Below are 23,906 nucleotides of genomic sequence, written 5' to 3' on the forward strand. Positions count from 1 at the left end.
CTCCTTCTCCTGTGCGCTGGGTAGGGGGTCTCACTGAGGCACTGCTGGAGCCAGACTCTTCCTCGGCATTAGGGGGCTGTGTGGCATTCTTCCGGCTCCGTGGGCTGGACAGAGCTGCTTTTCGCCGGCTCTTGGGTGGCTTGGTGGAAGAGTCCTCATATTCCTCGGCCAGGGAGAAGAGGTCACTGAACCTGAGGGAAGGGAGATCTGTGCTCAGAGTGGGGGCCTCTGGCCCTCTGACCTTCCTTCCATGTTCTTCTCTGCCCCATGCCCAGGTCTCTATTTCTCTTCAACCCCACAGTCTTACTGGTCATGAAGTTTGTGTCCCCAGCTGGCCCCCTCCCTAGGCCTTCTCCCACCACTTCCCAAGGAGCCTCACTTCATCTTGTGGGCTTCATCACAGCTCGCCTGGACATGCTGCAGAGCCTGGAGAATTGGGGTCTGGCTGAAAACTAGAGGGAGAAGGAAGGGACAGCAGGCAAGGAAGAGCGGTCAGATTTCTGGGAGCTTAATAATCAGTACCCAGGGGTGATTTTCTCCTCCCCTGCCCCACCCGACTTGGGGTGGTCTGAGCCAGGGCAGCACCAAGGCATGCTGGACTCAGGGAGGGCTGGAAAGCATACAGTTCTGCTTGGTGTTGGTCAGGTTAAGACGAAGGTTGTCCAGATGCTCCAGGATCTGCTCCAGAGTCAGCTGGGCCAGCTTGCTGCTGGAGCTTCTCAGGCTGCAGGGAAGTCAGGAGAACCAGATTCTGAGCTGGACGTGAGGACACCAGGAGTGCAAGACACTCTCCCCAACCAGGGTCCCTCCTGAAGTAGGAAGCAGCTCGTACAGGGAGGACACAGAGGGCTGGGAGGGGTAGGGTGGGATCAGGGAGGTGAATTAGAACAGGGACCAACCACCAAGCACTAGGAAGAGGGGAAGGGGCCACAATGATCCTGCATGCCATGAAACTTCAGACCACTAGATGTCACCCACAAGCTAGGCAGGGACAGCATGGACTCCAATGGCCCTGGAATAGTGGCAGCTTGGCCTGGAGGGTCCCCCGCAGGGCCTACTCCCACCTCTGCCTCTTTCGTGGGAGGCTATTGTTCTTGATGAGCAGGGACTTGATGTGTTCCGCCAGCAGCTCGTCGTGCTTCATGCACCAATGTCGCAGGATGCTGGTGGTGAACTGGTCATCGGGGTGGCAGGGCCGGCTCAGCACCATCTTTACCATCTCTTCACTGGGCCTGGGGGTGTGAGAGGGGCAATGGGCATCCTGCTCACAAAACTGGCCTCAGGAACCGCTGGGCCTCTGCCACGTACTTGTTTCCCAAACCGCAGCCTGCCCCACCCCTGCCCCACCCAAGTCCTGCTGCAGCTTCCTACTCTCACATCCCTCTCCCTCTTCTCTTTGGGCAAGAATGCCTGGTTTCATCCTTTGCAGAAGGCAGGAGACAAGAAGTGAGACTCTTTAGTTTCTGTGGTATATAGAAGGTGTGTGTGTGTGGAAGGAAGCCTCCACATATCCCCCACTTTGCCCAAAACAGTCAGGAAATGGGCCAAGGAGGCAAAAGGACAGCACGTGGCACGTGAACGTGGCCCCACTCCTACATGCCAGATCTGTGGACCACGCTGGTGTCCTGCCCTGGGGAGGCACAGGGGGAGGGATGCGAAGCCACAGCCCCCACTGGGCCCTCCAACCTTTCTACTTCTTTTAGGACACTCTGTACCATTTCTGGTCTCTCAGGCAAGAGAGGAGAAAAGGTGGAAGGAAGACAAGGTAGGAAGGGAAAGACACACGCAGCTGTTGCCCCTTTATGTGGGGCTGTTGCAACAGTGCCTCTGATGGAGGGAGGGGCCTTGGCCTTCTCTGCCTCTCTGTTCTACCCCAGCCGGGAGCACAGCCTGTTGAGGAAGGGGGTGGTGTGAGACCCCTCTGCTCTGACCCTTCCTCTTGGATTAGCCCTGTGGTGGCCTCAGGAGCCTGGGGGAGGGGAGCAGAAGCCACCGGGATTAGAACTGCTGTGGCAGCAGGAAACAGGGATGTCCGGTCCCCACCTCCAGGGCAGCTCCTGGTGGGCAGGGGGGTAAAGTCAAGAGGAAGCCCAGATCCCAGGGGAGCTGCTTATTTGTAAATCACTATGGGAAGGGCAGAATAAGCTTGTGTCAACAATGGGGAAAAAACATGGCCAAAGGAGCAGGAACTAAAGCCCTGGATTCAGTAGCATCTCTTGGTGCATTGGACTGGCAGTCGTTAACTCCTGGGGTAGAACTCACTTCTCTCTCCGGAGCTGAAGCAGGAGGCAAGACAAGGCCTCTGGGTGCTCTGTGGGGAAAGGGTAGAGGCCATTCAGAGGGATATATAATTCCAGGAAGACAACCTGGCACCTCTCCCATCCCCCAACCAACAGCCACTGGGAGGAGCAAAAATAATCTTCAGGAGCCAGGAAGAACAATCTACCCCATTCCTGTAAAACCCCTGGCCACCTGAGCCCCAGCCCGGCGCCTGGCTCAGAAAGGGCCTGCAGGACTCTGCTAAGAGCGCAAGTGACTGTCTGGGAGCCTGCCCCTCCACGGGGTACTTCAGTGAGAAAGGGAGCAGTGGGTCTGGGCTCATGTAGATGTCTACAGGCCTCAGCCTTGCTCCAGCCAGACTGGGAGTGTCCCATCACCACGCTCCCTACCCATGACCCTACTCACCCTTATATTTGAGGTGCTGCAAGATGGGGATGATGGTCTCTAGAGGGATGTTGTGGGCCAGGAAGAGCTGCCAGGCACAGTACTGCTCAAAGGTTTCCCAGTCTAGGCTCTGGACTGAGAGAGACAGTGAAGAGACAGTTTTTAAAATCTTTTTTTATTTTTTATTTTTCTATTTTAGAGACAGGAAGGGAGAGAGAAAAAAACATTAATTTCTTGTTCCACTTACTTATGCATTCACTGGTTGATTCTTGTTTGTGCCCTGACCAGCGGTTGAACCCACAACCTTGGCGTATCAGGGATGACGCTCTAACCAACTGAGCTACCCGGCCAGGGCATGAAGAGACATTTAATTTTCTACCCCCTGCATCTCTCCCCTAACAACCAGCACCCCAATCCTAAGCCTACAGATACTCTCCCTTTCCACAAAAAGCACATTTCCAAAGCCTTCAGATAGCTTCTGTAGTCCCATCAGCCCTGAGGCTGGAGGGTATCTTTCCATTTTATAGAGCGAGAAACAGACTCAGAGAGACATGGCCCAAGACTACCCAGCAGGGCGCAACACCATTCTATCCCAGTCTCAGCCCCAGAAGCAGCTTTCCTGCTACTGCACGAGGGCTGCCGCCCCATTTCTCCCAGGGTTACTAGACGGTCTGCTCACTTACTGAGTATGTTGAGGACTGAGTCTTTTCGAAACATGACCAGGTTCCCCATCATCACATGGCAGACCAGCTCCTGGAGCTGAGGAGGAGGAGGAAGAAGGCATAACCCATTGGTTCTAAAAGGGGTTGGGAAGATGGTATGGAAGGAGAAGCAGGAGGGCTCATATGGGGAAAAATCAGAGCAAGTGAAAACCTGGTTTAAAAGGACGAGGAGGAAACGGCATATGATGCTGGGGTCTCAGTAGTAACCACAGCCCATTTGGGGCAAACACAGTTACGAAAAACCACCCCTCACGCTCCGAAGCAAGGTAATGGGCAACTTCTCCTCTCTCTGACTATAGTCTAGGCCTCTGACCCCTTCCAGCCTGTGCCTGAGGAGGGAAAGGCCGCGGGAGGCGGAGCTTTGGATTTCAGATTTGGGGAAAAGCAAAGCAAAGGAAGGGCTCTTGAATGTTAAGTTTCCTCCTTTACGGATGAGTGGGGAGGAGGAAAAGAAATAAGACCCCAGGTCAGGCCTGCGAATGGACATAAGCAAAGCTACAGCCTCTTGGGACCTATGCATAGCGGAAAGGTCAAACAGAAATGGCCATAGATGGTCTGACCATTTTCACCCTGAGTCAAGGGGAAGACCTGTTTCGATCAAAAAGCAATCCCTTCACCTTCCCTGTGGAACCAAAGTGCCCAAAGAATAGGGAGAAGGGGAACTCCTGAAGGACTGCCAGCCCAACCTGCCTCTCCAGGGCTCTGCTTTCCTTCCTAGTCCTACTGGGAAAAGCGCACACCACGGCAGCCTGCAGCAGCTCGGGCTCTGTCGGAAGCCCTGATTTCCCCAGCCCTGCCTCCCACACCTCTCAGAATGACAGCTCGATGTTCACCTGCGCAGAATCAATAACAGCCACAATCATGTTCAGCAACTCCCCACTCCGCAGGGTCTCGTCTGGAAACTGGAGAGAGAAAGAGGGAAAGTAGGGCAGGAGTCCAGGGTGCACCCCTTGGTTCTCACTTCACAACCCACCTTACCAAATGCTGGGGGCAGGGGGGGTGCGGCTGGGTTAGCCAGACACGGGGTCCTAACAACTATGAAGCTAGGAAACTAACCACTGAGAACCAGGTTGTGCTCTTTGTATGTGCACACCATGGCAGAGAGTGTGTGTGTGTGTAAGGAAAGGAAAGGAAGGGGAGCTACGTAGAGACAGAGCTAGAGCTGAAAGGGACTGGACGGTTCATTCTGTCTGGTGACAGAATACGCATTTGTATCTCTGGCAGCAAAGAAAGAAATCCGATTAACTCTGACCCTCGGCCAAAGAAGGGAAGGTATAGAGAGTGTGTGTGTGTTCAGCGAATGGGGGGTAGGCAGGACCCCTTCTGAGGAATACAGTTCACCAGGGAGGGACAGGGAGGGAAACTGCCATCTGCTGGGTGCCTGCACCTCTCCCCTGTCCAGTTTGGGCTAAGATCACAGTTCGTCCTGTCACGCCTATACCCCGTATGCACTGATTTCCCAGCTCTGTGAGTTTTCACCAGGGGAGGAAGAGCCGATACCTCCTATGTGCCAGTTCCCAGAGAAGACCGAGGGTGAGCTGGGGAAATGAAAGTTGAATCTCTACCAGAGACCCTGGTTTTTTGGGAACCATTAGAAAGAACCCAAGTGTGAGCTGTCAGCTGGCAAGAGGGCTGAGACCTGAGGACATGGGTCTGGTTGGGAGACCTGTCCTGGGTCCAGCAGATAGGCCCAAAGCCACGAAGCCAAGTATACAGGCTCATATCCAAACTCACACAGCAAAGCACAGGACATAAACTTGAGGGCTTTTTAGACACTTTTAAATCTTTAATAAAGACAGGTAGGAGGAGACAGCTGTGGTGTGGGGAGAAACGGCCCACCAAGGCCAGTGGGGGTGCGTGAAGGAGGGGCAGGGCTGTGTGCAATGAGAGGGGGCCCGCTGCTGCCTCACCCCAGGGATACGGGCAGAGGCACTGACCTCTGTGTAGATGGAGGGTGTGAGGTGGCACAGCAGCCGCACGTCGTCCTCCTGGCAGGCCTTCATGTCCATCATTAAGCAGGTGTGCAGATCGCCCAGCTGGGTGGCCTGAGCAAACGACTCGTACAGGTTCATCTTCCCTGCGGCAGCTTTGCTGCAAGACCAGTTGGGCCTAAGCCAGCAGCCTGGCCCCAGCAGCCAGCCTCAAACATCCCTCAAGTAGGTTCCCACTGCAATCCCTTTGCTACCCTAGGTGCCCAGGGATGATCTGTTTCATGGCTTTTCCTGCTTCCCCAGGGGCTTGGTAACTTATGGGAACAAGGAGACACACTTCTTTCTCCCTACCCTTCCCCAGTGCTCTGGACAGGGCTCTGACCACAGTGAGTCAGCTCCTAAGTGGTGAGAGTCAAGAACAGGAGAAAGAGGACTCAGGTCAGGCTACAGAAGGTTGCTTTCCTGCTTTCTGGGCTCTGAGCAATGAGGGCATCAACGCATGGACACCCTTACCTCTTATCATACACAAAACCGAACCCAAAATGGGTCAGAGGCCTACATGTAAAAATGAAAAACTATATACGTCTTAGAATACATAAAAGCATAAATCTTTTTTTTATAAAGTATTTTTCTTTTTTTAAGTTTTTATTTATTTACTTTGAGAGAAAGGGGAAAGGAGGGAGAAAGAGAGGGAGAGAAACATCAATGTGTGAGAGATACATTGTTCGGTTGCCTCTCACATGCCCCCAACTGGGGACCTGGCCCACAAGTCGGACAGGCGCCCTGACTGGGAATCGAAGCAGAGACCCTTCGGTTTGCAGGCCGGCGCTCAGCCCACTGACCAGCACATGCCAGAGCCATAAGCATAAATCTTCATGATACCAAAATCACAGGTGACAACAGAAAAAAATAAAATGGACTATCAAAATTTAAAACTTTTGTGTTTCGAAGGGTGCCAAAAAGTAAAAAGATAACTCACAGAATGGGAGAAAAATATATGCAAACCATATATTTGATAAGGAACTTGTATTAGGAATATATAGAAAACTCTTAAAAATTAACAATAGCCCTGGCTGGTGTGGCTCAGTGGATTGAGTGCTGGCCTGCAAACCCTAAGGGTCGCCAGTTCAATTCCCGGTCAGGGCACAAGCCTGGGTCGCAGGCCGGGTCCCCAGTAGGGGGCACATGAGAGGCAACCACACATTGATGTTTCTCTCCTTTCTTTCTCCTTCCCTTCCCCTCTCTCTAAAAATAAATAAAATCTTTAAAAAAACATTAACAATAAAGACAACCCAATTTTAAAAATAGGAATGGATTTAGATATTTCTCCAAAGAAAATATGCAAATGTCAGTAAGTTCATGAAAAGATCCTTGCCCTGGCTGGTGTGGCTCAGTGGATTGAGCACCAGCCTGAGAACCAAAGGGTGTCCAGTTCGATTCCCAGTCAGGGTATATGCCTGGGTTTCAGGCAAGGTTCCCAGCAGGGGGCGCATGAAAGGCAACCACACATTGATCTTTCACTCCCTCTTTCTCCCTCCCTTCTCCTCTAAAAATAAGTTAATTAATTAAATTTAAAAAAAAATAAAAATCTTAAAAAAAAAAAAAGAAGATGCTCAACATTATTAGTCATCAGGAAAATGCAAATCAAGACCACAGTGAGATCCCACTTCACGCCCATTAGTATGGCTATAATCAAAATGCCACACAGTAAGAAGAACTGGGGAGCATGCGGAGAAATCAGAACTCACACATTGCTGGTGAGAATGTAAAATGGCTGTAGTCACTTCGGAAAATAGTTTGGCAGTTCCTCACAAATTTAAAAATAGAGTTATCATTTGACTCAGCAATTCCATTCCTAGGTACACACCCAGGAAAACTGAGAACGCATCAGCCCACAAAGTTGTACGTGAATGTTCACAACAACTCAATTCACAACACAGGCGTGGAAAGGACGGACATGCCCACCACCGAGGGAATGGGCACAGAACAGGAACGGAGCGCTGACACACGCTGCAGAGGGGATAAACCCCGAAAATGTGAAGTCAGGCATGGAAAATCACAGACTGTACGATCCCATTTATAGGGAATATCCAGAATAAGTAAATCTACAGATAGAAAACAAATCAGTGGGTAACAGGGAGACTGGGAAATGACTGCCAAAGGGCACGGGTTTCTTTTCAGGGTCATAAAACTGTTCTGAATTAGACAGTAGCGCAACTTTGCGAACATAGCAAAAACCACTGAATTGGACACTTTAACGCTGTTTTTTTAAATATGAGAAAACACATGGAAGGCCCTGGTGATGACGGACAACGGTGGAGGAACCAGCGTGTGCTCGGAGAGAGGCTCTCCAGAATGCTTCCGGACTCCTTCTCAAATGTGGTGGCCATACCCACCTGGCCCTCAGGTAGTAGAGCAGGTGGTAGCCAATCTTGGGCTGCTTCTGATACAGCTCGGAGAGAAGGTCCAGAAGCAGCGAGAAGCTGCTGTTGTCTTCCTGCATCTGGCATAGGTTCCTGGAGGTGGGAGACGGGAGGAAGGGAGCAGAGCTTTACCTAGGGCAGACTCTCCTATGGAGCCTGAGGAGGCATAGTCTACTTGCGCCCACTGCATATCCCTTCCTTCCTAGAAAGGGGGTCCCATTACCCCAGGACAGAGGCACATGTGTGCTACGGATGGATGGCAGAGTAGTGTCTCCTACAGTTGGATACTTACCTAAATATTAGGTAGAGAGGCTTCCCCACAGATTCCTCCAGGGACCTACGAGAGGAAAGTGGTCTATGAGAATCCAGGCAGAGAGGGTGGGCTGCAGGCAGCTACCATGGAGGACCAGCTTGAGGCAAGATGCTGGCCTGCTCCTCTCCTAACTGAAAGTAAGCATCCTGCTGCTCTAGAGGATCTGTCCCAGGGGAAACTATGTCTGGGTTGTCATCGTCATTGAAAGTAAGATTCTCGCCCTTCAAGAAGGATCCAGGAAAGGGTCCAGTCCCACCTGAAGGGTTGCCGGGTGCAGTGGGGGGCAGGGCACACAAGGTGAGGGGTGCTAGTCCGTTGCCCCAGTATGCTCAGCATTCAGCAGGCAAAACTAAAGCCTTGTTTAAATGAATCAGTACATGTGAGAATAAAAAGTCAGTTGAACAGACCATTTTTCTCCAGTCCTCAGCAAGGTGCCCCTTGGACTCAGGCTATTAGAGCACCCTTCTGGCTGCCAAAGGCCCGGGGGTCAGAAAGACAAGTCTTACTCCTCTGTGACCTCCTCGGGCAGCACCTCCCCTCGGAAGTGGGCCTTGAAGAGCTCCTGTAGGCAGGACGCAAGGACGGACAGCTGCTCCGAGTCAAAGTCTTCCTGGGTAGTGAGACAAGGGACGGACTGTCACCACCAGATCCAAGCCTCACTGCCCCCACTACCCAGACTCATCAGCTTCTGCCTCCAGGATCAACCAGCCCCTCTGCCCAGCAGAAGGGACCCACTGGGCGACAGAAAGGAGGGGGTCAGTTGCTAGAGGGGCTCAAAGCTGGGGAGGCTGGGCTGCTTCCTCCCTAAAGTGATGGGTTCCTTCTTACCTCCAGGACCTGGTCCACAATTTCCTGCATGACCTCACACTGGGCCTCCGTATCACTGCAGTGCAGAAGTGAGAGGAAGTCTCAGGGACGTAAAGGACAGCAGAGGGCAGGACACATACCCGGAACAGCAAGTACACTCACACGCAGAGAGACAAAACAAAGGAGCTCTGTGTAAATCCGGGCTTGTGTGGGGAGGCTTGGGGCAGAATTTGCTGCTCTCCTGGCAGAGGCCCATACAGAAGAGAAATCCCCATAATCCTGCTTCAGAATTCAGAGGCTCAGAACATACGGAATGAGAACCCTGGGTGCTGAGGAATGAGGCAGCCCCATGCCAAGTCCATACCCCCGTACATAAATTTGCAGAAGGCATCCTCATGTAGCTTCAACTACCTCTCCATATACTTACCACATCCCCTCCACCCCACCATCCTACCACCCCACTACGAACCAGATAAAGAGGCTGGGGCTGGATGTCCCAGGGCTGAGAACAGGGGTGCACCTACCTGCCCTTCTGTAGCTGGAGCACTTTGTCCCTTAGGGACTCATCCAGCTGGTCAAGGTAAGGGGTGATATCAACTGGCTCCTCCACAACTGTCTCCTTGATAGGGTGGAAGCGAAACTCTCTCTTCTTTCCTGAAGGAAGTGATGTGGGAAAGAAGTCACTTTGCCTAGACACCAGCAACAGACACAGGACCCCTGAACCACCTGTACTTCTCACACCGCACTCAGTGCTGTGTGCATGCCCTAGCCCCGAGGAGCAAATAAGGCCAGAGACCACTTCCCTCCTGCTTCAGTGCCAAGTGCAGGGCTCGGCACCTTGGAGTCTCAGACAGTATCCCTGTTAACGAAACTAACTCACAGAGGCAAAGGCGATAGACAAACCACGGAGAGGCTGCTCCTGCCAGTGGGTCCTCTGAGGGTAACACACCCTCAACTTTTCTTGCTTATGGCCTCACCTTTGCTGTTGAGATCCTCCTCATCGTCACTGAAAGCTGCCTCTGCGTTGTCATAGCAACTCTCATCCTTGTCTGACATATGGTTGTCCATCTCCATGGAAACTGGCTCCTCAATTTTGACTTGGGAAAGAAAGACGAGATATTTAATGATCTCCCGTGTCTTCTAACATGTCCCAAGCTTAGAGAAGAGGACTGAAGGGCAAGTGAGAAAATAAACAGTTCATGACCTAAATGGAATACGAACCCTGGAAGGATAAAGGTCTTACCCTCCCAACCCTCCAGGACTTGCAGTGAGATTCTGCCAGGAGTAAAACCGTGCAGGTCATGACTTCTCTATGCTCAGCTCAGGATCAGTGTGTAGATAAGACCAAGGACAGTCCCAAGTGCTCTTTAATTTTAAACCAAATTGGGAAGTTTTGCTTGGCTTAACCCCTCCCCCAAAACAAAAAATGTGTGTGTCTGGAATTGGGAGTAAGACTTGAGACCCAACATGACCACCTCTCCCCAAGGCCAGGGCCCTGGCCTGGGAAGAGAAGAGGCGGACAAGGTTCAAGTAAGGTAAACACATTCCATGAATGTCTCTCCCTACCAAAGACACGTTAATAAGAGGTAAAATAAGAGTTAAGAGAGCAAGAGAGATTAGCTCAAGTCAGATAAGACTAGATGGAGAGGGAGAGCCAGGAAGACAACATAAAAATTAGTTAAGAAGAGTCCTGGGGAAGGGAAAACAGAGTAGAGTGTCAGAGAGGTAGAGAGCTGCAAAGGGAGGGCCCCTAACCAAGGGCTCTATTTGCCTCCCAGAGCTCTGAATGCCTCCGTCTTTTGGAGCAGGTGATGAAATGGGAGGGTTCCATACCTTCCACAGGTGGGCTGGGCGAACTGCAGAACTCAGGAAACTTCTCCCTCAGCATCGCCCGCAGCTCCTTATCCAATTTAGGGTTGTCAAACAGGGGAGCCAGATGCCTAACAGGAAAATGAATGATGGTCAACATCAGAGCTCCTCACTTCTAACTCGACACAGAGGTAACAGTCTAAGCCAACAAGTACAACTGGGCGATACTCAGATCCTTGGAAAGGTAACAAGGGGACAGGGAAGGCACTTGACACCCTTTGTAGTATGGCAGGAGAGACGTTTCTTTAAGAGTCAGGAGAACATATGCCTAGCTGTTTGAGGTAGAGCCAGTACTTTCTATACCTCTCAAGGTAAAGGCTCAGCGGTGGCACGGCAATATCTGGATGTGCCTGACTTAGTGAAAAAGGGACAACCCTTCCCTCTGCCCACAGACACCGCAAGTCCTTACGCCAAGACCCGTTTCTCCACAATGTGGTTGAGGGAGGAAAAGACGCCCTGTCGTACATGGCCCTCCAGTGGTGGATAGAAGTTGGGGATGATCTGGAAGGGAAGAAGGGGTGGGCAGAATGAGTAGGGGCTTTCCATCCAGAGCATCCTGCTGAACTAGACCAAAAAAGCTGCTTTAAAAAAAAAACGGAACACTTCATGAGTTTGCATGTCACTCTTGCACAGGGGACATGCTAATCTTCTCTGAATAGTTCCAATTCTAGTGTCTGTGCTGCCAAAGAGAGCACAAGCTGCTTTGCTTTTGCTCGGGGGACACAAGAGTATGCCCGCAGAAAGGGCTGGACTGTTCCTGACCGTTCCAGACTGTTAAATGGGAAACTTACTGGACCTGGTTGCTCCTCAGGGAGACTAGATTCTATGTTAAGTCATCATCCCTGAGGCTGAGAAACCGCATGGAGACATGGCAGGACCCAGCTGGAGACGGTGGGAATGAGAGAAGCATTCATTAACTTGGGGGGATGGGAACTACAACTACTTCTGCTCCCACAGTCAAGGGCCATTAGGAAGACCTCTTCACTGACCTAGAAAGTTCGAGAGGACACACACTTAACTCTGCTCAGCCAGGCATGAGAAGAGTGATGGCACTTACACGACACATGAAGTCCAAGAGTGTGGCAGTGATGGCTGGGTGGGGCTTCATGGAGTGATGCATAACCAGGATGGCTGGCTCTGGAGAATGTGGAATTAAAAGGGCCCCCATATCAGAGAGTCTGTTCCCAGCTCTATAAACCAAGTGATCAATATATATGAATGGCTCCAGAGAGCTGGGTCTATCCTTGCCCCCAATTCCCACTGAGCAAATCCAAAAGCAGACAGCCCCCCAAACAGCTGGTAGGCCTCATCTCTCCTCTTGTCCCCAGTACTCAGCTTGGAGGAGGGAGGTAGCAGGAGAGGAAAAGCAGGATGCCATGCAGCCTTTTCCTCTGCAGAGAACCCCTGCCCCCACCCTGAAGTCCAAGCATCAGTCTACAGGGAAAAGCGGGTGGAGTGTTGGCCTCATCAAAGCAACTTTCCTTCTAGGTCAAGGGAACACTGATGAGGAACAACGGAACTGCTCCCAGATAAGCTGCCTCCAGTCACGCTGCTCTGTGATTTATGACAGCTATCACTGAGACTTGGGGTGAGAGGGGTGGAGGGGAGGGCTGGAGGGTGACACTGCCTGGTCTCAGTCACATACCTATGTTCATAATGCTATCCTTGTCTGGGCTAAAGAACAGCCAGTCGTAAAACAAAGCCAGCTTGGCATTAGAGGCAGCAACATTGGACTAGAAGAGAGAGGGGGGAAAAGAGGGCTAGCTTCAACAACCAGCTTCCTTCCCTTCAGGAGCCCAAGACAGATTCCAGGGCCCACAATACTGCTCCATCTACAAAATTCAGTTCCTAGTGAGACAGGGAGGAACCTCCACAGGGGTAAGGGACACCCAAGCCCATACAGGATGTGAGTACCCTGTGGCCTCACCAACCTAGGGGCTAAGTCTCGGCTGGGGTCTCGCACCATCAGTAGAACACACCCTGACCCCATCAGGGAGGACACCTGGGCCTTCGAGTCCCTGGTCATCCCTGAGCTGAGACAGCACTAGTCTGGGCCCTTGTTGGACTCCCCAGGCACACTCCTGAGGAGAGACCCCCTAGGAATCGCCCACTGTTCTGTCTGAATCAGCACATTCCAAGGACCCAGTCATCAGATGGGGGAGCGGGAGCCCTGTTAAAAGAGGTCAGAGGGCAACTAAACGCCAGGAAACATAGTGTCCCACCCTGGACACAGGAGGAAAACACTGGGAAGGAGATGGCTCCATTGTGAATCCACTGCTTGGAGAAGAGAGATCCAAAGCCGATCCCAAAAGGCACGGAAGTGAGGGTCTGAGGAGCACAAGCCCTGGATCTTAGAGGGGCACGGCCAGGTGTGATTTCTGGAAGCAGGGATGCCTGGTAACTCAAGCTTGGGGACTGGTGGTAAAGGCACAGACGAACCTGTTCAACCTCAAACCCAGATGGGAAATAATGAGAGCAAGTAAATTTCTAGAGACATGAAGGGAAGGGGGCGAAGGCTGAGACAGTCAGGAGGTGGAGAGTGAAGGAGGGCCACTGGGGGTCGGGGGCTCGGGGAGTCAGGAAGAAGTGTGGATATATGGGAACATGAGGAAAGAGGGACCCTTCGCCACCCAACAGCCTCCATGGTCCAGCCTCTCACCGTGCATGTTGTCAGCAGCCAACCAATGATGGCCCATCGGGGCAAGATATCTGAACTCAGCACTTCATTGGAAGGGTGAACAACCCCACAGATGTAGCGAATGAGGTCACAGCGCAGAGACTGACTGTCTGGGGTTGACAGGTACTGGCGCTGGAACCAATCCTGGTACCGCTTTTGTTGACCAAACCGCACCTGGGGGAAGGGGACACGGGAAAAGAAACCTTGGAAGGGAGGGTGGGGTCTCTGGGCAGAGGAAAATGAGCACCATTCAACTCAAGGCTTGACCTAGACCTCAACTTCTTCCCATACCTTATTCATTATCTAATACTGTCTCTCAAGTCTCCCCTCCTTTGGGAAGACTCCCTGATTTAAATATTCCTTACTTTTATTTTTATTATTATTTATTTATTTTAATTAATTTATTTTTAGAGAGGGGAAGGGAGAAAGAGAGGGAAAGAAACATCAACATGTGGTTGCCTCTCAAGTGCCTCCCACTAGGGATCTGGCCCGCAACCCAGGCATGTGCCCTGACTGGGAATCAAACCGTACACCCTTTGGTTTGCAGTCCTGCGCCCAATCCACTGAGCCACACCAGACAGGGCTGTTTATTGATTTTAGAAAGAGAGAGAGGGAGAAAGAAAGAAACATTGTTTGGGTGCTTCCCATATGTGCTCTGTGATTGGGGATCGAACCCACAACTTTTTGGTTGATGCTCCAGCCAACTTAGCCACACCAGCCAATGCAATAGTCCTTGTTTTTAAATAAATGCTAAAAGTCACTTGCCAGTGATGCATTCATTCTTGCCACTGATCTGATGTCACATTATCTGCAATTGCAGTCCACTTTTGACTCCTTACTCCTGTACTAGTCACTGATTCTACAGTCACAAGCATAATCTTTTATTTTCTTGAGCTACTTGTGAACAGCAAGCAATGTTCCTTGAGAACAAGAGCTGAGTCTGTTCACCACTCAGCAATGACTGAAGGCTTTCTGACACTAAATGACTTAATAGGATCATTATCCAAGGTACGTGGAACCTCCAGATCTTCTTGCAGTTAAGTCCTTCCCCAAACACAATGAAGGTGGTTACAAACAGCAACACTAATTAAGGGGAAAGTTCTGGTTTTCCTCTTCTATTTCCCAAACTCAACCAAAATAGAGAGCAGAAGAGTTAAAACACACACACACACACACACACACAAATCGAGACCGACATTGTCCAATAAAGCTTTCCATAATGATGGTGGCTATTGAACACTTTAAATGTAGCTACTGCAACTGAAGTACTGGATTTTTAATTTTACTTAGTTTTAACTATTTAAATTGCAGCACATGGCTAGTGCTACCACATGGGACAGCACAGATCAGGACAGTCCTCCTGGATGGCTTGCAGTTGTTGCCTAGAAACAACTATTCTGTTAGAAATACAGGTTCTTCAGATTCTCTGGGAGGGTAAGATGCAGAAAGATGGAGTTTTTAGATTCTACGCAAGCAATTCTGCCGTGAGTTGGCCGTCTTCGGAAACCAAAAGACCAGAGCTCTCTTCCCGAGAGCTCATGGTTCACCCAGAGGAACAGTGGGTTTGGCAGAATGAACATTCTCACTCTACCCTTTTACAGCACAGTTCGAAGTTGTAAATTACATTACTCGTTTACAGTTACTAGTTTCATGACTGCTTCAGATAGGCTGGAAGCTTCACAAGAGTTGGAATTGTCTCTTTCTTAGTCAACACTGTATCCCAGTTCTTAGCAATGCCAGGTAGACCACAGGCACCCACCTGACCAGCATTCCACCAGTCAATACTCAATGGTGACCAACTGGCAGGCTGTAGGAAGAAGCCCGGCTAGTGCCTGCAACTTCTGCCAAAATAGGTGAGCTTACCCGGGAGGTCATGAAGAGGAGCTTAGTCTCCATGTCTGGGGTTAGACGACATGCTAGGAATTTCCGGGATGTCCTTGACTGAAGAAGCTGCAGGATACCTGAACCAAGTGTAGAAGGAAAGAGAAAAGAGAGAAGCTTGGGGACCAGGAAGAATGGAAGGCAGGTGGGGAACCTGGGCCAAGTACTGATGGCCAAATTGTAAGACAGGCCAACAGAAGTCAAGCGCAGGCCCAAGTCGGGGTTCTAACCAGCATCTGTATGCTCTGCTGCAATGAACCACCATCTCCAGCATCCAGATATATTAATTCTCTTCTGCTGGCCATCACATTATTGCAGTTGACAACATGTGGGAAAGTCAGGGGAAAATACGGGAAATCCTAGCCTCTCTTCCTGCTCCTGATGGTCCCATCACCGGATCTGGGACCGATGGGGTGCTGTGGCATAAGCACGAGCTCTGGAGGCAGGCAGACCTAGATCCTGCATCGGACACTTACTAAAACTATGTGGCCTTGGGCAAATTACTTAATCTCCTTCAACCTCATTTTTCTTTATCTGTAAATAAAGAAAGTAAAATATCCATCTTACAGGGAGGTTCTGAAGATTAAATGAGTTAATATACATGTGCCTAGCACACAGGGGGCACTCAAAACAACTCGACGCGTGTTCAGTGTAAGAGCTGCACAATATAGGGCAGAACCAGGACTTGCCTCTCTTCTTTCTTGACCTTCCAGATCCTGACCTACTGCTTCCATGTGATGTGTGTGCACGCACATACATGCGCATTGGAGGTGGGGGGGAGCAAAGCTGTATAGTGATTATTCAGAACATAAGCAGGAACCCAAGAAGGAGAAAGGGACATGGAAAGGACCTTGTCAGAGGAGGTACACAGAGCCTCTTTCCCTCCCGCAAAGAGGATTTTGACCAAGCTGGATCCTTGGAATTCAGAGGCAAGATAGCTCCCGGGAGGGGCCTTCTCTTACAAGACTAATTCCAGCCCCTTGCTGACTCAGTCTCACGAGCTGACCTCTGACTCCCCTGCTGGACTCAGTGAATCTGGAAACTGGTCATAAACTCACCTCCTGAGCCAAACAGCTGCCAGGAGAGGGGGAGGAGAAAGGTCCCAGTTCTCCGTTTCACATTTTCTTAGGAGTAATGATAGCTGAAGCCTGTCAAGTAGGGGCTATTTGGGAACCACATGGATTGTTCTGTAACTCTGCCATTCCCATATCCATCTGTACTTGGCAGAGCCTGTCTGGTCCCTAGCTTCCTATATCTGACTGCCAAAGCCCCTCCTACCCACCAATCTCTGCCCTCTTGTTTCAAGCAATATACATATACTGACCTCCCACCTCTCAAGGACAGAATGCCTAGCCCTTACTTACCTGTGAACTGAGGACTCAAGGCCTGGGGGTTATGGATAATATCTTTCCAAAGCAGTTCAAATTCTGGTATCCTGGCGACATTCTGAAGTAGTCTTACAAGGTCCCGGCCAATCATCAAACATTCCATGAACTTGATGGGGGTGCGGGGTGAAACAGGAAAGAGAATAAAAACATGGATTGTTTACCTGCTACAGGGAGGACAAAGGAACAACATGTTCTAGGAGGGAAGGAAAGAGGGTCGAAGGGATTATATGATTTCTGCTGGAACCAGGGAACTGGCTCCTTGCAGTTGAGGGGAAGACAGCTGGAAGTTGGGGACTGATATCAAGGATGAGAGGTTACTGGAAACTGCTGAAGCCCTGGTGGCTTTCACATTAATCTCTTGCCTGCTCCTCCCAAAACAGTTTCAATTCAGGTCAAGAGAGACAAGATTTTAAAAGTAGGATTGGAAATTGGGCCTTAGACACCTTACCCCAAAACCCACTTGGTCCAACAGAACATTCTGTGGTAATGGAAATGACCTATATCTGTGCCGTCCAAATGGATACCCATTAGCAACCTGTGGCTAATGAACATGTGAAACGTGGCTAATTAAACCAGGGAACTAAATAAAGTTTTATCTGATTTTAATTTAAATTACCACATGTGGACACAGGCTACTACATTACAGAATGTAGCCTAGAGTCATTCACTCTTGGGAGATCCGATAGTGGACAATTCACAGTCCGCCTGACCAGGCAATTACCCAGCTAGGTAGGTGTCGGGGGTGACCCCAGTGAGCATACAAGAACGGTCTGTGTCTGTGGTGTACAAGTGTCCGTGAAGTTCACCAGGAAAATCCCTAGGGTGCCAGAGTAACAGGCAGCATTTCTAGAACTCGGGCCATTCCATACTGATTCTCCTACCCTTTTACCATCATTCGTCTTAGCATGAGGAAAAGACCAGACCTAAACCACCTCCATCACTCCAACATGACACCCCTGGCCCAGGTCACTGCATAAAACCCATACAGGTGTTCTGTCTTGGTTTCATTCCCCATACTGTGTTGTCCTCACCCGTTCCCGAAGCAGTGAGATGCAGAAGTCCACCTCCTTCTGCCGCAGGGCCTGAAGCTGGGCGGTCCCGTGGTGGTCGACAATGAGGCGGAGGTATGTGTAAACAGCCATGGCAATGAGGATGCTACTCTTCAACACCCACTCCCTGCAGAAAGGGAAGACACTGGCACCTGCACTCTGCTCCTGTCCCCCTCCCAATTCACCCCATACTTGGCTCCAGGACCTTAGAAATGTCTGATGATTAGCACTGGGAGTAGGTTCTTTGGTTCCCTGAATGCTCACTCATGCTGTCATTACCTGGGACTATCAACTGGCAAACGTGGAGACAATTTCCTGCCGCGCTACCAGGTGCCCAATAAAGACAAACGCTGATGAAAGCGGTCTCTCTTTACCACGTAACTACTTAGCTTCCAATCAAATAATTTTGATGACTTACTCATTCAAACTTGTACTGAGTGCAAGTGAAGTGAACTTCACGGACACTTTTATGTGCCAAGCACATGTGAGGTTCTGGGGACAGAGATAAGCCATAGCTTCTCCCCAGCTCAGACACGGGGAAAAACGCTTGCCAGCAGTTCTTAAAGTGCAGTCTGAGCACCTCTAAGGGTTACCAGGACCCTCGGAGGACCCTGGAGGTTTTAGAACACACCATTTGCGCCCTTCCACCATGCTCCTCTGGCAGCCCGCCGTGTCACAAACCTGGCTCGCTCTCTAGCCACTGATACCACTTCCAAATGATGAATCACCGGCCCTAAATCACAACCTGAAAAGAACTTGATTTTGGATGGCAAAGCCCATTTTCCCAGGAGTTTTAGAATTTCTCTGGGGAAAAGGGGGTAATAAAAGAACTGAGTGCCCTGCTGCTTTAAAAGGGGTAGAAAGACACAGTGGGGAGATTCCAAAAAGTCCAATGCTGTCTCCAAGTGCCAAGACTGGGGAGCTGTCTTCCCTAAGCAAGTAGTCTGTAACTGCTTTGGCACCCCTGCTGGAAGAAAGGAACCAGAGGAACACAGGGAGTTTAATTAATCCAACCAGGCACCATCCTGACTCCGGAAAAGTGCCTGAGCCACCTAATTAAGAGACTCTGCCCTTTTTCTTGCACAGAATGAAAGCAGCAGCCAAGAACACTGAGGAGGGTCCCCCTCCCTACCTGCTACCTTTTAATTCCATAGCCCTAGACACACTTGGGAGGGAGGGAGGGGGTGGGTGTGGAAGAAGACACTTTTAAACTTCTATGGACTCGCACCAAAGGACATGAGTGTTTTGGAGGGCAGGAGAAAAGGTACAACAGTTATTTGACACTTGTACACTAAGACTGCACTTTAATTGACCAAATGAGGGAAATTCAGCTTTAAGCTATGGGAACGGGGAGTATCTGGCATCAGGAACAAAACAAGAAAAATCACTTCTGAGGAAGATTGCTAGCAGAGGCAATGAATGTATCTGACTCTTGGGATGGGGTGATAAAGAGAAAGAGAGAAAGGAGATCCTCTGACCAGGACAGAGACCCTCTGCACAAAGACCTAAGAGAAGCAGAGGCCTGGTAATAAACGGCTAGGTTCTCATGTGTTATGTGATGGCACCAATAATGAATAAGAGAGTGACTCGAGCTGCAGCTGCATGTCCATGCCCAGGGCGCTAGGTGGCACTGTACAGCAGACCTGGCACAGCTCTCCAGCTTGGGCAGAGCAGAATACAGCCTTCTCTTTAATAAGGGTGAATAAGGGAGGAATCTATTATTCTAAACGTAGGAAATATGGAAACTATTAGCCCTCTCAATTATTTGACTACTATGGTGTCCTTACCCAGAAATAGATTCTGAAATCAAGCAACAGGAAGATTAAGGCCACAGGATCAAGAAGAAGGCCTCACCATCAAACAAGTTCAGCTATGGAACAGCCCTCAAAATTTCTGGTCCTTTCATGGGGAAGGGAAAAAAATCAGCGAGATAACCCAATATGCCCCGCCTATGCCCTCTCCACCACTGGAGCCTCCAAACCCTATATGCAAACTCTAGCAGGTCTCGATTACCTCCTCATTCTCGCCTCACCCATGCCACTTACACAAAAGGAGAGTATGGGTTGGATGGAAAGTCTTGGGAGAAAAGGGGTACTTGCCAGGCCTGGGTACTTGGCTGGCCCTATTCTGCTGAGCTCATTCTCCCCTCCTCCCCCCAAAGATAAACATTCCAAGGAGGTCTGGATCAAAAATAAACCCTTATCAGATGAAACTAGTTTTTCCTGGGCTCTGAGATATTTCAACGAAGACCTTCTTTCCCACTCCTTCATTCCTTGGGCCATATCATGGCATTAATTCCTTCATTTGCCACCAATACAATTGCCTCTGCCTCTTCTGCCTCAGTCTCTCTGCCCCAAGGTGTTCGGGGCTACCTAAAAGTCTTCATACAATCCTTTCACCCCCATTTCCCAAACTCGCAACCAACAAGGAAGGCCATATCTGGCTTTGCCCCACCCTTCGTGGTAGACTCTACCTCTGCTCCGTCAGGATATCCAGAACACTTTCTGCCAACCAGATATTTTTTGCCGTAACATCCCCACCTGATCAAAGGGGGAAAAAATAGAGAATCAGAATGGCTCTACTTATATATTCTTCATTCATCCTGCTGGTCCATTCCTAAATGTTATCTCATCAATGAGATTCTGAGTGTTGGGAAAAACTGCCTTTTGTTCTGTCAGGCTTTCAAGTTTCCCCCTTTACCTCCAGAGAGAAGGGAAGGGAAGTTTCTGGGTTTCTCCAGAAACTAAAGCTGCAACTTTTCCATAGACTTGGGCTGGAGTGGGAATACTTTGACCCTTGAAAAGGAATGTCTGGGAAGGAGACATGAAAAGCCCATGGATGGAAAGAAAGGACGGTATCTCAGACAGGGCCTGAGAGGTGCAGGTGGATAGTAACAGCTGCAGTCCAGCATGTGGATGCTCCAAATCCCGAGTCAGACTCATGACAGGCCAAGGGCTTCTTGTCTCCAGGGGTCACAGTCTTCAGGGCTTGCGAAGGAACTTCTTGGGGCACAATTAACGTGCAGCAACACCAGACCAAAGTCTAAGGATGAGAAGTGGGGACTGGGAGTGCCAGACAGGGAAGAAAACGCCAGGAGAGTGGGTAAAAATAGCCAGCATAATGCTATGTCTTGCCCCAGGTCCTAATTTAAAAATTCAATCTTCACATAGTCACATATCACATAAATTAAGGTTTGTACACATCAAAACAAGAGCATCAGTGTTATATAAAATCCTAAAGAAGAAGCAAAGACCCACTGGGCAACGGTGAGAGAGAGGTAGGGTCACTTTTAAACAAGCACATGCGATCTTGGGAGCATAAGAGGTAGCACAGGCAGGCCTTCTGGATATTCAGTGGCATAGACAGATGTCACCAATGCCAAGAAGATAATAAAACCTAAATGTCAGGGTCTGTTCTGTGACATAGTGCGTCCCTCAAACTGGCCCTAATCAGAGGTCATAATTATTAGGGAGCAAGTAGTCAGAACATGGGGTGGCGCCAGGGAAGATGTCTACATTTCTAAAAGCACAATGTGACACGAACAAATTATTTGCTCTCACTTCTCTTCCCATTCCTTCCGGCTCCTTTCAGATCCAATACACCATGATATACCAGAAATGACTGGCTAAAACTGGCCAATTATTCTATGTCAGGCCCCAAGTTTGGCAGGAAGGAAAATGAAGCAAGACTTAGTGCTTCAAAATGCTACCCACGATTTTTTAATTTCTTTCTCATCATATGTGGCCAGAAGATGCCTATATCAGAAGGAGACTCTAAATGACCCAGGAATTGAGTCCCTTAGACACTCAATCATTCTCCCTTGCTTGGATTTAGTGACTGGGCTCCTCTCCTTTCTTCTTTATGCTCTTGCCATCAAACTCACCGGCAATCTGCTTCATGAAAGTCATGCAAACACCATCGGCTCCCAGAACCCCACTCTTCACTAGTTCCCGCACCAACCACACCAACTAAAAGAGAAGAAACGACAGATGAAGAGAAGAGCCCGTAAGTTTGAGAAATGGGCTAATCCAATAACGTTATAATTTAGGAGTAGAAAGGTGGGGGTATGTTACCCCCAATTCCTCCCATTATGTCTTTGAGCTGGATTTCTTTTGTTTCTGGCCTTACCTGAGTACGGCAGGTGTCCTGCAACTTCAAGTACTTCTCCATAAGTATCTGGTTGATTTTATTCAGGACAATATTCATGCCATCACGACTCACCAGAGCCAAGTCCCGGTAACACTGAGAAGAGAGGTTTGTGAGTAGCCAGGAAGCTGACCACACCCAAAGGGGGCTCCCTGGCCTCCTCAGTTTAAACGCCAATACGAGTGGCAACAAAAGACATCCACACTGGATGCTATTCTTCCATAGGGCTCCTCCATCCCAAACCTGTCCCTTGCTTCATCACGTGGGGGGTGGTGAGCTATTTTGTAATGAAGCAGAAAAGCCTGCTAAGAAAGGCTCCCTGTTCCCCTACCTCCCTTCTTAGGAAATGTCACACTGATGCCACAAGCTGAGCAAACCAGGTGGAGGCCATCTGCTTTTCATCTGCCAGTAAAAGGTCACTGTAGAATGGGTTTGGTTAATAGGCCAGAAAGGATCGCAAATTTCTAAACCTGTACTGACCCAGCCAGATGAAGCAAATGGCTAGGAATATTAAAGAAAGAGATCCAGGGACCTGGGCCCTAGAAAGAAAGGGCAGAACCAAACTGAACTTCCTTAACTAAATGTCTTCCTTCTTTTTTCTGGGCTGCCCTTTGCTTCTGCCAAGTATTGAAAAATGAGGGGTCTTTATGCATACTCACCCCAGGGAGTGGTGAAGGAGGGCATTCTAATTTCCTCGGAGAGTTCTTGCTTCCCTTTCCCCTAGAGCTTTTCTCACCCGTTCTCTCTAGAGACCAGACTCCTAGAGGAATACCTTAGGGGACCTCATTAACAACCTCCTCAGCCTGCTGAGTTCTATGCTGTCAGGGTTTCGGCACAAAGGGTAAAATTAGGTAGGTAGCATTCCACGACCTTGAAAGGCTGGCAGAAGAGTGGTATCAACCGTAATAGCAAATATAGCAGCAATTATAATGCACTGGCACTATGTACAAACTTTGTATTATATATATAATTGCATTTGAATTACATAACAACCCTTTGAAATAGGTACTATTTATTCTCATCTCTATGTTTATGGGTGAGGGAACAGGCATAGAGAGGTTAAAACAATTCAACCCACGTCACAAAAGAGATAAGAGGAAGAACCAGGATTCAAGTCCAGACAGATCAACTCTCGATTCCGTGCTCTCAACCACCTCTACACCGCTGTTAGTGAGAACCACAAGAAGAGGCTGCTGGGGATGGAAATAAGAGATTATGGTGGCTTTGATACTACATTTCTAAACTCTTTCATCCTAAGTGGTCAAAAGAGAAGTACTCCTCAAGACCAGCTACTCCCTGGCCTTGGTGTGACTAGGGACTCCTAAGTGATTAGCTACTGTCACTTCCTCCTGTCTCTAGCATCCTTACATCAAACCAATTAAAACAATAAAAATACCAATACTTAGGGAATCCCACCATATGACACAAACTTTTCATACCCAAAGGAGAATCTGATTATCCTCTGACTCCATCTGGAGGGAGGACAGAGAGATCAAAAGTACAAGCAAGGGAACAAGAAAGAGATAAGGGAGCCCAGTGAACTACTGCCAACTTGCCATCAGTAAATGTTGGTATTTTAGCCCTGGAGCTTCCCCCAGAGGTGTGAGCCACGGAATGGGCAGAGAGAATGAGGGAGACAGAAGGAAAAATCTATGTCAGACCAAAGACGGATACTACTAACCAGAGAAAAGCCCTGTCTATTCAAAAGAAAGCAGAAATCCCAAAAATGCAGAACAGACCCAGAGCAGGGAAAGAGGACGAGTCTCTCAGGAGACAGAGGTCAGATGGAGGAAGCAGATACTGTCTGCCTAAGTTCATGCTCCCTCTGGGACCTTATCTGCCACAACATGGCAGCTGGGAGCCAGGAGTATCATTTTCCTGAGGCTGCCCCTTTTCTCACCAATCTCTATGCCTGTCTGCTGACTGGCTTGGAAGATAGATTGGGGGGTGGGGGAAACTCAGTAGGGAACAGAGAAGAGGAGAGTCTCAAAGAAAGGAAAAGTGACAGGATGGCACTGTGGCAGCACATCCGTCCT

General features: G+C 49.5%; 1 protein-coding gene and 1 non-coding gene across 2 annotated transcripts in view; both read right to left on the reverse strand.

Annotated features, from left to right (window-relative positions):
- The window catches only part of INTS3 (integrator complex subunit 3), a 37,314-nt gene that overhangs the window by 1,606 nt on the left and 11,802 nt on the right, over nt 1-23,906 (reverse strand). Inside the window, exons 5-30 of the mRNA XM_045203947.2 lie at nt 21,853-21,966; nt 21,608-21,692; nt 20,198-20,264; nt 17,707-17,851; nt 16,652-16,781; nt 15,270-15,367; nt 13,389-13,580; nt 12,375-12,462; nt 11,787-11,866; nt 11,139-11,230; nt 10,694-10,800; nt 9,838-9,957; nt 9,385-9,514; nt 8,882-8,936; nt 8,560-8,663; nt 8,033-8,077; nt 7,714-7,833; nt 5,324-5,477; nt 4,220-4,288; nt 3,348-3,423; nt 2,686-2,799; nt 2,263-2,311; nt 1,065-1,232; nt 624-724; nt 380-452; nt 35-191 (exon numbers count right to left, since the gene is read on the reverse strand). Coding sequence (XP_045059882.2) covers nt 35-191; nt 380-452; nt 624-724; nt 1,065-1,232; nt 2,263-2,311; nt 2,686-2,799; nt 3,348-3,423; nt 4,220-4,288; nt 5,324-5,477; nt 7,714-7,833; nt 8,033-8,077; nt 8,560-8,663; nt 8,882-8,936; nt 9,385-9,514; nt 9,838-9,957; nt 10,694-10,800; nt 11,139-11,230; nt 11,787-11,866; nt 12,375-12,462; nt 13,389-13,580; nt 15,270-15,367; nt 16,652-16,781; nt 17,707-17,851; nt 20,198-20,264; nt 21,608-21,692; nt 21,853-21,966 — 2,733 coding nt within the window. The remainder of the gene's footprint in view (nt 1-34; nt 192-379; nt 453-623; nt 725-1,064; nt 1,233-2,262; nt 2,312-2,685; nt 2,800-3,347; nt 3,424-4,219; nt 4,289-5,323; nt 5,478-7,713; nt 7,834-8,032; nt 8,078-8,559; nt 8,664-8,881; nt 8,937-9,384; nt 9,515-9,837; nt 9,958-10,693; nt 10,801-11,138; nt 11,231-11,786; nt 11,867-12,374; nt 12,463-13,388; nt 13,581-15,269; nt 15,368-16,651; nt 16,782-17,706; nt 17,852-20,197; nt 20,265-21,607; nt 21,693-21,852; nt 21,967-23,906) is intronic.
- Nucleotides 11,318-11,424, reverse strand: LOC112318418 (U6 spliceosomal RNA). The gene has a single exon (XR_002976212.2). It is a non-coding gene; the product is annotated as a U6 spliceosomal RNA (small nuclear RNA).

This window comes from Desmodus rotundus, chromosome 12, assembly GCF_022682495.2.
Source record: "Desmodus rotundus isolate HL8 chromosome 12, HLdesRot8A.1, whole genome shotgun sequence".
In the NCBI taxonomy this organism is placed as follows: domain Eukaryota; kingdom Metazoa; phylum Chordata; class Mammalia; order Chiroptera; family Phyllostomidae; genus Desmodus; species Desmodus rotundus.